At 41.7% G+C, this 15,454-nt stretch overlaps 1 protein-coding gene across 2 annotated transcripts in view; it reads right to left on the bottom strand.

Moving 5' to 3' along the window:
* Positions 1-7,427: 7,427 nt before the first annotated feature.
* The window catches only part of WASHC4 (WASH complex subunit 4), a 99,559-nt gene continuing 91,532 nt past the window's right edge, over positions 7,428-15,454 (bottom strand). The window contains exons 32-34 of one of the 2 annotated variants that reach the window (XM_061563058.1): positions 11,343-11,436; positions 10,935-10,991; positions 7,428-8,477 (exon numbers count right to left, since the gene is read on the bottom strand). In XM_061563058.1, coding sequence (XP_061419042.1) covers positions 8,392-8,477; positions 10,935-10,991; positions 11,343-11,436 — 237 coding nt within the window. In that variant the 3' untranslated portion in view covers positions 7,428-8,391. The remainder of the gene's footprint in view (positions 8,478-10,934; positions 10,992-11,342; positions 11,437-15,454) is intronic. The other variant, XM_061563059.1, reaches the window with a different exon arrangement.

The following is a 15,454-nucleotide window of genomic DNA, read 5'->3' as shown; positions in this document are numbered from 1 at the left end:
GTCAGGTGACCTGACAGCCAAATTTGATATATTCAGAACTAATTTTTCAGCCAATTCATGAAAAAAATTCTGCAGTAACTCATCCCTGAACGAGTCATCCCACGGCCAACCCCTTCCATCAATCCATACTGACCAGCGTGAAGTATCGTCAACAACCTTGACCACCACGATGTGAGCAATTATTCAACATGTGTGAGATTTATAAAATGGGTGTAAGTCACGTGTATTGTGTTCATGTCTAATGGGGTGTTTCTTTTTACATTCTGCTCAGTCTTTTTGACTTGTTCCACTTCGCTGGACCAAACATAAGTTAATTTCCACCAAATATGTGAGTCACAGAATTTAAAGCTTGTGCATTTCATCTTCTGATCTTCAAGTGCATGTAGAAACCTGTATGTATAATGCGGTCTTCCTTGCAACGCCAGATTATTTTATTTTCCCAATGTCTTTCAAATGTTGAACGTTCGTCTAAAATAAGTACATGTAAATTGAAAGTGACTGATCCTAGGAAAATAAAGTTACAAAACTTTATTGCTGCAGAAATCATTGTGCTGATCAGCACTACAGTTAAGAGTGCTCTCACAATCAGAAACTTCAGAGATTTGAATTTTCCATTGCAGGATTTTCCACTTGGCTCATTATCCCAGTCCCTCCAGAAAAACGCGGAGTTTTTTGGTGATTGTTGCGGGCAAAAATCGTTGATTATGCGGCACGTTTTCTTAAAAAATGCGGTGGAATATGCGGGATATTTATGCAGTTTTATGCGATTAAATTGCGGGAACTTGCAAAAATTGCGGGAACTTGCAAAAATTGCGGTTTGATGAAAAAGAGAAAAAAAGTGATTCCCACAACACCATATTCACTAGGCTACTACTTTAATGTAAAGAGTCATTTCGTATTACTTCCTATGATAAGCAAGCATACTACATCACAGAAAGTGCTGGGAATATTTAAGTTCTCATCTTGTTTTATTTCAGACCTTAACAAACAGATGGCTCAAACTTACAAAACATTGAGTCGAACAAGTTCTGTAGCTTTACAAAATGAATATGCTACAACTTCTGTAAAAATGAATAAATAAAATATTAAAAAATAAAATGTGTGCTTCCTGTTTTACAGAGGTAGCTATACAAAACAGACATCTTCTGTTAAAATAAGTGTTTTCAGTGCACAGTAACGTAAGCAATACAGTAACAGTACAGTCTTACAGTAATGTAAATTTACATACTACTAACAAAAAAGTGCAATCTTTCAACTGTAAAGTTCCATAAACTCCTGAATAAAACTAGCTACGTAGCCTCTAACACTTCATAACGTTCCCATGGCAACAGAGGAAATGGCTGCGCTTGTGTGAAGTAAACGCAACATTTTTCAACTTTCTGCTAAGATATATGTGACTTTTTGCAACGAAAATGCGGGGATTATGAAATCATGCAAGCCCGCATATTTTGCGCGCGGAAATCTGCAATTTATGCGGCGAAAGTGCGGCGTATTTGAAAAAACGCGCCCCCCGCATAAATATGCGGACTTTGGCTGATTTTGCGTGGAATCTTGCGATCGCATAATCGCGTTTTTCTGGAGGGACTGTTATCCCACTGGGGTCAATACAATTTGTAACACTTTATATAAAGTCAACAGTGGGTTATCATGTGGAGATACTTGCTCCTGAAGTAGAAACTTAACAGTTACATCACCTGATTGAAGACCACAAACCACAACCCCACTGACCATGTAGGAGGAGAGACACATTCAACCAGATACATATGGATGTTACTTCCCTCTCAAAATTGACAGAACCGGGGTTCGCATAATTTCATGGGGAAATCTCAGCCATTATATGACGACAATGGCGAATATCAGAGGATGGTTATGGAAGGGATTTTTCACAGGAATTATTCTGACATCCTTTAAGTGATCGTTTTATGCTTGACACAATACACACTTTCCCTATTTAAATTGTGAAAATGAAATGCGTACCTAAATTTAATAAGATGGGCTTATTTATATGGTCATTGGTGAATCGCTTGAGATAAGGGATTAATTTATCATGGGACATTTCTGGGAGCTCATAACCTCCAAATTGTACAGCACCTCGACTTCTACGGCATGGGTTTTACAACATTTGTACGATCTAACAACCCTCTCTTCTACAGTTGAATAGCATGTCTATTTTAACTTGTTTCGTAAACTGTTCAGCAGAATGGTACACAAATTCTAAACAAACTTGTTTAGATCTGTCTATGAATACAAGCATGGTTCATAATCAGTTTCTTTTGGTCTGCATTGTGTCGGTATAATGCCAATGTTTTACTATTTTCAACTAGCATAATTACAAAACCATACATAGGTACACAATTGAACATATCTGTTAAGATGCAATTCTATACAGAGTTAAAAAATATGTCGTGCTTTGCATGTAAGACGTTTTTTTAACGGAGAACCAGCTTCTAAAGAACCTCACTAGAATGGATTTTTACAAAACAAAAATGCCACAGGCCCACAATAGGACGACACAAATTGCACACTCCAATTCCTGAATGCACTGAAAGTGATGATATGCTTGTCGTGGGTGGACTACCACCGAAAGGTTGCGAGTTCAAATCCTGGTTAGTGGCTCAACCGAGCATTCCTGAGGAGTCAATCAAATAAATGCCACATTGTGGTGTTGACAGTGCTTTATACCATGGATTCTTGCCATGGGAACGTAAAATTTCCACAACTGCTGGGATGGGAAACCTATTCCAAACTGAAGGAAGAATACGTCCATTCTTGAAATTACAGAAATGACAGAGTACTTAACAATGTTGCAGATCAACAAGATGTATTTTTATCCAGTATCCAATTAGTGTAAATATAATGGGTGTTGCTTGTCGTGGTGCGTTTATTGGGGGAGATTCACGTGCCGTTCTGAACAGAGAGTGGAGTCACCTGATGCAAAAGGCTGCGAGCCATTAATGCATACATCGTGTTGCAGGCTTCTGTTGAGCTCATGAAAAAAAAGCACCACCATGGTTCATCGCCACCTCTAGAATCCTTTGCGCGAGGCATGGACTCAGGGGAGCAGAATAAAATGCACAGAAACATTTCGACTTGTATTAACTGATCCTGTTGTTTCGGCGAGGTTATGGCGAGGAAGCGAGCCACGGGGCACCTCGGGTTACGTACACAGGTACTGTATTACTTTCGAGTTCATGCTCTCTATACGAGGGGTAAATGTTAAGCATTAGTCCAGTTGTATGTAGCGTGTCATGGACATAAATTGGTAAACTCGGGAAAAATACCTTGGCCGGTCATGAAGACTGAGATTTTTGGAAATTCTATGTTATGTTGTTGAACTTCTTTGGCACCGTACGTAGCCAACCATATAAAGTATAATGCATCGATATACTGAAATCAGTTCAGGCCTCCCGTATTACACGTGACTCATGTGTGGCCACCACCACTCTGAATCCCTCCCTTTTCTCCACCCCCTACGAAAACAGGCGCTGCTCTATGTAGCGCGAATCAGCTTGATCCTTTCGCCTTCCCTCCCCTCTTAGCAACCTATCACCCCCAACATATTGGCCGGGTCATTCCTTCTCCCCCTAATAACTTTACTGCCCGGCACTACTCTCGTATCCTGGCGTTATCCTATGGACCCCGGTCTTCACCCGTGGAAAACTCTGCCAAACATTGTCTATTCTCATCTTTCCAACCCCTTTGTTCCTATTTTCCCATTTCTTTTTTCCTTTTTACATACACATCCTTGACTCTACTCTCCTCCCCGTGGTGTGCCACGGGTATGTCAATGTAATTTATATATGGCATATGGTATGTACCTAATGTTCATGAAAGTCCTTTATGATGACAAATGTGCTGTTACTCCATTGCTTTTCACTGTAGTGCGATGCCATGGCAACACACTGGTACTGCAGTAGTTGTGGATGCTGTTCAAGCAGAAAAGCATCTTATTGTATTGTCAGCATCAATCAAAAACCTGCGATCACATTTTTTGTGAAATCAGGCAAGACTGCCGAGATATACGCCATACTGATTCACGCTGCCCGAATGTGTGAAAACAGCATTAAGACGTCTATAATGCATTTCGTGCACCGTGAAACGTACATTGCCGATGAGTTTTGGACTGGCAAACAAGGGCAACAAACACACACATATTGTGAAACTCCCGTCGAGGTGCCATCTCCTGGCTTGCCAAGAAGGTGGTGGAGTGCCTCTGAGTTTGGGAGTGTTGCCCCGTCACACGTGAGTTTCTTCTGGGTAGGCGCCACCTCCTGGACATGTGACCCTACTGGACATCTGTAAAAAAAAGAGCTTTATAGCCCATCGGATTCCTCCAGTATAAATGTTCGGATTCTGCATGATTGCCTTCCACCACCACCAAGTCCAATGCGGACTCCTCCATTTGCAGAAAGGCCCGTTGTCCTTGTCCTCCCAAAGGGGTCGACATTCAAGTGACCGCATCCACCAGGCCAGGGGTCGGCAACCTACGGCTCCGGAGCCGCATGCGGCTCTTTACGGGCTGCTTCTTGACGATGAGTACGTATGTACTCAGATGCATTGCGGCTCTTGAAATACTGAATTTTGTACCGAATTGGAAAGGAATGGCTCTTCTTGTTATTTTGGTTGCCGACCCCTGCACCAGGCGGTCCACCCTCATCTCCAGCATTAACAACGCCACCTCTGGGCTCGGGAACCCCGCAGGGAGGAAGGGGCGGTCTCCCGCTATCAAACTATTTAAAACTTTTTTTTTTATTGTACCAGGTAAGGCCCACTGAGCTATACAGCTCTTTTTCAGAAGCGACCTGGCCACAAATGATCTCTAAACAGTAGCTTATCACGTGGAAATTTACAGCAGCAAAATACTCAAAACGCACGTTGATTCTAAATGATTCTAAATGTGGAGGGGGAAAACCCGAAAAAAAATCCACACGGCCACGGGGAGAACATGCAAACTCGAAATATACAGCAGGCGTCAGTCGGGCTTGAACCCACGACCTCCTGCATATTAGGCGAGGGAGATAACATCTGGCGCTATTGGCCCAAGGTGGCCGACCCATCTCCCTCACTCGCTTCCCTGGATTCCGGAACGATGAAGAACCCCACCAACGCTGTCAGCAGATGAAAGGGAGTCCACGCAATGGAAGTCCCCTGTGTAAGGCTAAGACTTTACCCCACATCTACTCGATATCACGAGCACACACACACACACAGTAAGCCTTCTCTCCCAGAGTCCCGAGGACACAACACACACACCACCCTTTATATTCCTCTCCCTGAAATCTCTAGAATGTTACGCAACTTACTCTCGGCTCCTACTTTCCAGCCTTCTAGGTCCCTCTTCCCTCGTCTAATTTTTCACAACTGCCACTTATCTTCATATATATGTTGAACTTGGTACGTAGCCAACCGTGCTAATCGGACGTATCACGCACGACCATTACAAAAGTAAAAAACAATACCACAACCAAGATCTAGGCAGGGGGCTGGCAGCGAATCGTCACCTCCAGAGCTCGACCACAAAACGGCAACATCCCAAATACAGAGCGAAGACTGCGATGTTATTGTACGAGCCAGTCAGTGTGGGGAGCGGTGGCGCAGTGGTTATCGTTATGCGTTACAAACCCCGGTGGACCCCGAGTTCGATTCCTGCTCATGGCCAACACCTGTGATGATGACATCTGAACCGGTCCTGGGCCTCCCTTAGGTCGACTCAGCCTCAAATGAGTACCTTGTGCGGTGTGTAAACATCACCACTAGAGAGACAAAGACGGTCGGGTGCGTTGCTGGCCACCCAGCCCCTCGTATGCCGTGGATCCCTTCATAGGTGCTCGCTAACAGCACTTGCCCCAAGTCTGGTATGACTATACGGGGGATCTTTGTCTTTGTGTTCTTGTCACCTGCAGTGTCTTAATTGGTTTAATTCCCAGCATGCATAACATTAAATGATCTATCACCCAAATGTTGTTGTCATCTGAAATCCTTTGAGCAAAATAATGTCTGTTGTTGAAAACTACACTTTGTAGCTGTTTACACAAGCTCTAAAGAAGCAATGTTACATAGTAGCACTTGGAATGTTAATGCCATCTGAGTTGATATATATTGAAATTCTCAACCACAGCAAAGAACAATCATGAAGGACAACACAGCGATCAAACATTAATATCCCACACATGTACTTATGTAAATTAACTCACGAGACAGTGCCAAATAATACAATCTGCACTACCATCAATCAAGGTGCCTTAAGCACATCACTTCAGATCCTCAGGACATTGCAATCGACAATATCTGATTTTAGAAGTGTATTGGAAATAATTTAATATTGGCCAATTTGGAGACGAATGGTAACACAACACTTGCAAGCTGTTAAGTCAAAAAATCATTATACATTTAACGGCACTCGTCTTAATTAAAGAATGCTGTACTTTTAAGATGTAGTGTCCACTTGATTTTATAATTGGGGTTCTTGAAATTAGCTCTAAATATAGGCATGAACAATTAATCATACCCATCTTTAAGCAAACCCAGTTTGTCCCTGTTAGGGACATCATCAGTCAGAATATCTGAGCTTCACCAAACAGCAAATTGAACCTTAGCAATCTTAACTGTGCCTATTATGTTGTTCATCACACAAAGGAATGCGATGCTTGTGCTTCAAGATTTGTGTTGCTATGTAATATCACCGATGATAGTAAAACAATTTCAACAACGCAGGAAGGCCTTAATCATTCTAAGGCTTGATTTCAGCAGCGTCCTTCATTGGGATATTTTTGTCCAAGAAACCAGAACACCCAGAGGAGATCGCTGAATGATGTTCTAACAATACACGGACAAGACACCCACTTGCTGTACTGCCATCTCCCACTCACCTGAGTGCAGTAGAGGTTTGGAAAGCTGAGAAATCAGCATGATCCATTGATGCCTTCCTCCAAAGCGACAAATACATGTGTGACAATGTGAGGCTAGAGCACATTATTTTGTTTAGGATGCATATAAATCATTCTATGTAGTGGTGATAAAATTATGCATTTGTTTTCTTGTCAGCGCGATGCTTAATATCAGGACTACTCGGTCACCATAACATGTAGTCTTCTTCTTTCACATGGCTGGTTACCAAGTCCCATTGGTTTAGCCTATCGTACCTTGCTCATGAGACTGAGGATGCTCATGACAGGCAGGTCCGGAATTACCTTATTTAATCACCATTAGGATCTGAAATGTCCATTAGTTGTAATTTACGTTCACTGCCCTAGGAATTCGCACATTTTTACCTATTTCAGGAATTCAGTTGGAATGGCAGTAAAATGACCAATCACATTTCGCCACTCGTTACCTTTGGAAAATTGACTGTCGCATCAAACGGGCAGTAAACAGAGATTGCCACCTGTAATTTACCTCTGTCGTCGTAAAAAATTTCACATTAAACATTGCCTTTTTAAATACTTTTATTATCCATACACTTTAACATTGAGATCAGCTTGCCAAGCATTATTTTGAATCATAAATGCAAACATTTCAATATTATCATTGTATCGTTTCACTCACGCTATTATTGTACAGGGATTATGTAGAGGCTTCATATTTGGTTGAAATCACCCTTTTAACCTAAAGCCACAACGTCCACAAAATAGCTAATCAAGTCACGTACAATTCAATGTTAAATATACAACCGTTGTGTGACATTGGTTTATGCAAATTTCTAAGCGACTTCATAAAACTGCCATTGTTGAAGCATAATGAGAATTGCACGCGTGTCACGCACATAGAAAAAAGGAAAATTAATACAATAGCACTGTTGAGCTCACGGCAGAATTGCATGTATTCAAATGTCAGCAACAAGCAATATGCAGCACTGCTTTCAGCAGATTCGCGTATAAAATGGAAAGTGCATCAATTGGTGAAGAACTCTCAATGGCGGAAAATGTGTTCCAACGAGGAAGGTCATGGTGCCTCCCTGACCAAACGAGTAATACGGTGTGTGCTCACTTTTAAAGAAAGTATTAATCATTTTATTGATTGCAGAGGGAGAATGAGCTCAATCGAGCCCCTAAATCGGATGTGAAATCTCAACATTTGAATACTCTAATCGCAACTGCCTGGCAGCAGGAAGAGAGAAAAAAAATATTAACAATTCAAAAATGTGCCTTAATGGAAAGGATTATTTGAATAGTTGTTGTTACAATTTTGCATGAGAATGTATTCTTTCTCCGTGTTGTTTATTCAACATGCCCTGTAAAGCAAATTGAGATGCTTTTAACATTTGGGTGCTAAATCAATTTTAATTATACTTAAACCTTTGTATTTACGTATTTTTTTGGAACTTCTTTCGCACCGTACGTTGCCAAACGTGCTAATTGGAGGTGTGAAAGCTGTCGTCGAGTGGGAAGAACTTCACATTGGAGGAAGTGGTGGCGGTGGGCCACCAGGTACTGCAGGCCCCATTGAGGTAAGGCGTGCAGCAGTGGGTACCACCTCACCTGTACAAATAAAAAGGGCAGCTTAAAAAAATGTACACTGCACAGTAACTGTAAACAAAATCGCATTTGTTTAAATATTTTGAGAAATTATACAAACAAAGCTGAGGGATGCAACAGATGTTTCTCATCTAGATTTCTGCTTTACACCTTTATCAATATATGTATATGCATGGTCCTAAAACAAAACTTTTTCACAGTATGAAAAAATAAGTACGTTTTATATTTGCAATTGTGCAGCAGAAGAGGCTTCAGAAGGTTGTACTGCACAACATACCACAATTTACCTAATTCTCGTAGTTTATTTCTTTCCGCTGCATTTATTTCCTTTGCTGTATGGAGCAAGAGCAATTGTGGCGAGTTGTGTACACAAAATTGCGGACGTCACCAAGTGATACTTGGAGAGAAACTGCAGTTTACATTGTGTGCAAGCATTATGGTTCAAAATTGATAAATTTGAAAAAGGAATTGCAATTTATTAAATTGCATTACACAGAGCAATCATTGGCCCCTAGACTAATGCTTGATTGTATGCGAGGTGCTGAGTTACATTGTGCTGCAGAGACAGCTGCCACTGCGGATGCCCTTTCACATGTTTAAGATGAGATGTGATGTAAGTCACTTATGACGGGGAAAGCGTTCTCTGAGACGCCCCAGCGTGAAGGGCGCAATATAAAAACCAAATAATGTATTATTATAAAAGTTAGTTTAAGGACATTGTATTTAAACATAATACATACCCTGCGACGCAAAAATACATTTAAGTGAAAAAATAAATGTTTGTAAAGTGAAACATTGGAAAGGATTTAATGCTAAATTTGGTACTCTAAATTAGAAGGTAGATAATAGTCTTACTTTTCAAGCCTTCTCTCTATTCACGAATCTTGCCATTGCAGTGATGCTCAAATTAATAACAAAGTAAGAGGGCTGGGGCTCAGAAGCCAGAACTTTGAGCCGGCACGACTGTAACACTGTATTTGGGTCTGGGTTTCAGCCACCCATGTTAAAACAGGGTAATGAAGGGCAGTAAATCGACAATCTCAACTCTGTCATCAATTACTGCTGAATAAAACCCACAGTATTAAATGTCCCAGTTCATTTGGAGTACAGTATTTCATCTTCAAGAATGGAACGACTTGGTGTGATAAACACTCTTTTGCACGGCATATAAAGGGTGTGTAGCATGTGTAAATATATATATATTTTAAGTGACTGCAGAAATAATTACATATCTGGCCAACAATTATGTTACTATTCTTAGGTTTTGTCGGTAAAGTCACGTAGGTAAAACATTAAAATTAATAAAAGTAAAATAAAATAAAAATAAAAATCACGACGTTTCGGAGGCAACACAAGCTTCCGGCTTCAGGTGGAACCGTCACAGCAACGACAGCTGTATCAAGTAAATGAGAGATTACAAGAGCTACCACTCTGTATATATATTGGTTGGAGAGGGGAAGGGCCAAGTAAGGCACACTTTTTATTAATATGGTAAGGTGAGGCTTAAGACTAAGAACAGACTGCATTTTTATTTTATTTTACTTTTATTAATTTTAATGTTTTACCTACGTGACTTTACCGAAAAAACCTAAGAATATGAATCCTTGCAGTCACGAAAGCTTTCAAATCTAGAATTATGTTACTTATAAGTATTAACGTGACATTATCCTCCAGTGAGATTATTACAGGGTATGCAATGGCGATTTGATGAGTTGAGACTGGAAATGTATTTGACGTCATATTCATTCTTCACTGGGATATCATTGTGGGGAAAAAGCCACAAATCTATATTTCGAGACGAAGTACAGGCAGCCACCGACTTGCGGACACACGACTTATGAACATCTGCACTTACGAACGAGCTTCCATAAGATATTTATTTTCTAACCATCAGACCTGTCAACGTGAACTCGCACTTGCGAATCGAACCGCGGAACTATTTTGTTCAGAGGAGTGATCCTCCGCGAGATGTAATGAGTCAGGGTCTGCCTGTCCTGATTTTCTTTTTATAAACTAATGTGCCACTTATTATTTAAATTCCCCACCAAAGCTGCAATCAAGTGCATTTCTTTAGGAAGGATTTAATGTCAATGTCTATTAGTGTCTAAAAGTTAGTTCACTTGTTAGAGCCCCAGGTTTCTCATCAAGAAACCACCCAAGGCTGACTTGGCTAATCATGGTCATTATCCCTCTCTGTTTGTTAAAATGAGCACTATCTGGCAAATATGTGCCACTTGGTAGAACGTAAACAGTGATTGTACTACGGGCATACTTGTCCTTGCCCAAAGAACGTAGCGTTTCCATTAATCTGGATTGCCAGTTAAGGTGAGCGTCGCCCAGTGCACACGTTTGAGCAGAGACACATTTTTTTAGGCTGACGTGTAAACGATTCATGTTCCCGTTCTGCGATATTTGTTACCGTTGTCACTACTAATGTTCTCATTTGTGTTTATTCAATACCGGTGGTAGCCGCAGACGTTGGAACACTGTCACCAGCACCATTCTTAATGGCTTCGTCTGAAATAAAAGTCAATGTCGGTCAGACATCAGTCTGACTACACACTACAATACCAAGCAGGCGAAAAATCAATTAGAAAGGTTAATTGCAATTGAGCATAGATTAGTTGTGCAAGGTTTAAAGGTCACATGCCAGTGCTGTCCAATATATCTGGCTAACAAGATGGATAGCTTTTACAATTAAAACTGAACATTTAACTACTTTGTTCAAACAATGCAGTTTGATATGCCGTTCCAATGTGTCGCAACAGTGTGATATTGTAATCACTTGCAGAATTTATTTCGACAGGTTATCCAAATTACCAGCACTGACTTGCCACGGTGGTGCGGATGAGGTTAATTCATAATTACCATCCTTTTTCTCCTGGCTCTCTTCGGCTGCCGTTTTGTCAGCTCGGAAGAAAATTCTCGCGCTGCTCAGGGAGTAGTAGAGCAAGTCAAACTCCTGCAAAACAAAACACCACACGGCCGATGATAACTTATAATATTTCATTTTGTCATTAAAAAGGACAGATGAGGTGGCCGAGTATCTCAGAGATCGGGGGCACTGAGCTGGCATAGCTGAGATGCTGGGTTCGCATCCAAGCAGCCGCCTATGAACAAAACACATTCCTGCGGAGGGAGCTGGTAGGAACGTTGGGTTACTCGGTCAATGGCCAGGGTCAATGGCGGCGTGGTATATTCCGCAAATATGGCCGACTGTGAGGGCGGGCACAAGCTGGCGTGAGTAGGTTAAACGTTGAGTTTTATAAGGGCACCACGGGGTGACCAGCCCCTCCCCTTCCACCCCCCACCCAGCTCCACCCTCCCCACCCAGCCCCTCCCTACCACACCCAGCCCCTCCCCACCCTCCCCACCCAGCCCCTCCCATTTTTAGATGCACGACGGACGGACACAATAATCCCACGTGGGCTGGTGGAACCAGGTGGTGCCTGCCAGTAAAAACGAGGTTTTCAGGTGTAACAAGGTGACGGTCTCAGAGCAGTTGCCAAAAGAACGCATAAAAAAAACAAAATAAAATATGGTTTTGCACTTCACACGGCTGAATTTAAGCTGTGAGAATTAAATGTCAGTTTGATAAGCCATGCGACAATCTCATTGTAGAGTGTATGGGAATAAATGATCTCTGTTGTGTAAAGACCCCAAAAGGCCACTGGAAAGATTTCTCAGAAGTCCAGTTCAGGGTCTCTCCCACACTTGTTCTCAGACATGGGACACACTCCTCTGGGAGAATTCAATATTCATTTTTATCTCGTGAGATTATGCCAATCGCTCAATTGAAATTAAATGGAAAAAAGGAAAAGAATAAAACAACGTATAATATACATTCTAATATGAATAATAGTTTCAACTTGTAACACACGCATTATTTGTTCACGATCAAAGAGAGAGAACGACTCAGAGGTACAAGAAACCACAGACAAGTGGGAAAGGCAGCCTGGTGGTGAGCCTCTGCCAAATTCCCCCCAAGCTTTGCGTTCCTCAATATATAATCCATACCTGTCAACCCCTTATCAGTGCCTACTTTATTACAGATCAATTCAGACCTTATTGGTCTGAAATTATAAATCTCAACGTTCATCCTACAATGTCCCATCACAAAAGAGAAACAAACAAATAGACAATTTTGTTTTTCCTGCATTGAAACTTCTGTACGCCATATGGATCTGAAAACTCAATTTCCCTCTTCAAGAATACGGGTAAATCGTATGGGTTGATGGCAATGATATGTGAAGGTCAATTAATGAGCGTTGACATTTGAGAGGAAGCTGTAGCACCCAGAGAAACCCACGCGTGCAGAGGGGACAACACTTTCCATACAGCTGAAACAGGTGGAGTCCATATTTGCCAAACCACCTTCTGCTGGCTAGCCAGGGGTTCGGGCACCTCGACACCGATGAGAAGTTCCCCAACATGTGTGAGATCCGCCAACCCTTGAGTCAAAATAGCAATCAATGAAGCAAAACTGATCTCCCTTGTTCACCCTGAGCCTATGATGGTAATTATTCCACAATTCCATGGTAGGTGCCATTTTCTCCTTTGAAATATCACTACTGACTTCCTGTAAAGCGGTACACATCTTATTGGTCTAGGAGGGGAAGAAGGTTGAATTGACCCGTGATCATGATTTAAACCTGCACCCTTGTATGATTCAACCAGCAGCATCTCACATGGTGTTAGACCAGATGACGCCAAAAGGCGTCAAAAGGCGTCATCTGGTCCAACACCATGTGAGACTAGGCTCTAAGAAAAGCTGTCTCGGGTGTGGACCAATACATTTCAAGGACAGTGCATACATTATCAGAGTTGTGTTTTTTGTTTGCATTCCGACCGCAGTTATTGTGGTCAATGCAAACATGACTCCTTGTAAAAAAGGTGTTTGTAATCAGGTGCGAGTGTAAGGAGATACCGGTGTATTTTGCAAGAGAGACTTTGGGAGAGAAAAAAGAAAAAAATCAGATGTAGGAATCAAGTTTTGCACGTATTTTTACATGTTGCAACGAATTGTTACTTACATGGTCACTGACCAGCATGGTGAAGTATAGTCAAAGAACCCCCCCATGACTGACATAGCATGGGGGAGGTCTTCATTCAGCAACAGATTAACAAAAGTCTGTACTGCACTGCTGCAACTAATTAACTCATGGCTCACAGCACACATTCAGAAACCCCTACTATTAACCCCTACGATTACGATATAACGTAACGATGATTTAAATGTCTTATATACATCATAAAGTTATACTCATTTGCACATTTCCTAATTTGCATGCAGGTGTGAAGACCGAGGATTCAACGCCTTTGGTATGAATTGTTAAATCGAACGAGTGCCACGTCTGTGGCGGTCAAAAAGTGGACGTCTAAACCGGCACCCACCAGCCGCCCATTTGTTCACTTAAGCACGGATTCACTCGTACTTGACACTTTCCAAAGCCAATTTTACAAAGCACATACACAGTATACGACAAAAGAACAAAATGTATTTTAAGACTGTTACAGGGTATACTTATAGGCCGTGGCTTATTGAAGCCCACTTGTGTTCAAAGATACATATAACTGATGTCAGAGCATACTTTGAAGCCAGATTACAGAAACAGAACACTGAATTATTACATCAAACACTACTTGGCCTGGAATTCACACTGAAATGTAATTAAGAAGTGTCCGTAATTATACTGATTGGAGTACTAGTGAATATTGTGGGAGGGTTGGGCTGTCTGTTGATTGGTGGATTGGTCTGATTCGTTTTGTTTTGCTTTGTATCCCTCGCATCAGACTAATTTTAATTAACTGCTTAACATTTCAGGAGACAATATAATACAATCGTGACTATTTACAAAAACCACCAAACAACACACTCCAATCACCCAGACCCCTTGTGACAAGACCAGGCTGACAATATCAATTTGCTAAATATGACATTTTGTATCCCCCCAGATCCGCTGACAGCAACATATCGACATTCTTAACTGTGAGGTTAATGTGTGCCGGAATTTCATGAATATTCCAATCAAGCAAAGAATACATTCCTTAAAGAGGGCCGGCCTCTCCAAGGGACAAACGTTGTTGATTTCCCAATCATGGCCTGGATCTCAATTTGGAAACCATTAGCTTATTCGATTTTGTAAACATGTGGAATTTACGCCACTGGCACAGACAGGCCTGCCAAAGGAGATGTCAACAGCACCCCATGTATGACGGAGCAGGGAAACACTCTGATGCTGATGTTTGTTACATATAGAGTAGGAACATTATCAACATGAGAGTGGCAAGCGGAAGACTCCCATGAGAATAATAACACTGACTCAAGGATGGAGAAGATGACAACCTGCATTGCTGTCTTCCCTGCTACATGTGAAAGCCAAACGAATGTCATCATATAGGTGGCTGAATGCCTAAGTTATCCCGGCCTCATAAGCAATAGTAAAAATTACCTTTCCCAAGGCCAAAGAATTGTGAACATTGGTCCCCGTCGCTGAGAATAATACAGCTGAACAGAGGGCACTCTGGTGAAAAATGCAATTGTCTCGCATAGCTCCTCCAATTTAAAGACACTGATTTCCTCGAGCTGGAAAAAACCCATTTGTACCGAGAGTGCCCTCGCTCGGATTTAAATGGTTACACCCTCGTTTCCACAACCGTTATCCGCAATGTGGCCTCAAATATGTGTAAAGACTGACCTGAAGGACTCGATATACAGGTCGTGCCCAACAACTCACCCCTATTACATTTACCACCAAATTCAATAACTTAACATTGGTGAACACCTACAAGCTTCCATGAATTGAATGGCCGTTGCCAGCACTGCGACCGCCGAGCCACCACACCTTGTGAGGTTACAATGCCAACCATCGAACAGGTGAACAACTGACATCATGGGCAGCGGCAGAAAACTGGCACCTGCTCTATGAAGCATAAGACCGTAAAACTTTCTGCGATGCTGTTATGGTGGAAGGGCCTCC

Source organism: Lethenteron reissneri, chromosome 30 (genome assembly GCF_015708825.2).
Source record: "Lethenteron reissneri isolate LAM-NWPU_2019-01 chromosome 30, ASM1570882v1, whole genome shotgun sequence".
NCBI lineage: Eukaryota > Metazoa > Chordata > Hyperoartia > Petromyzontiformes > Petromyzontidae > Lethenteron > Lethenteron reissneri.
This window is presented reverse-complemented; position numbering and strand designations above follow the sequence as displayed.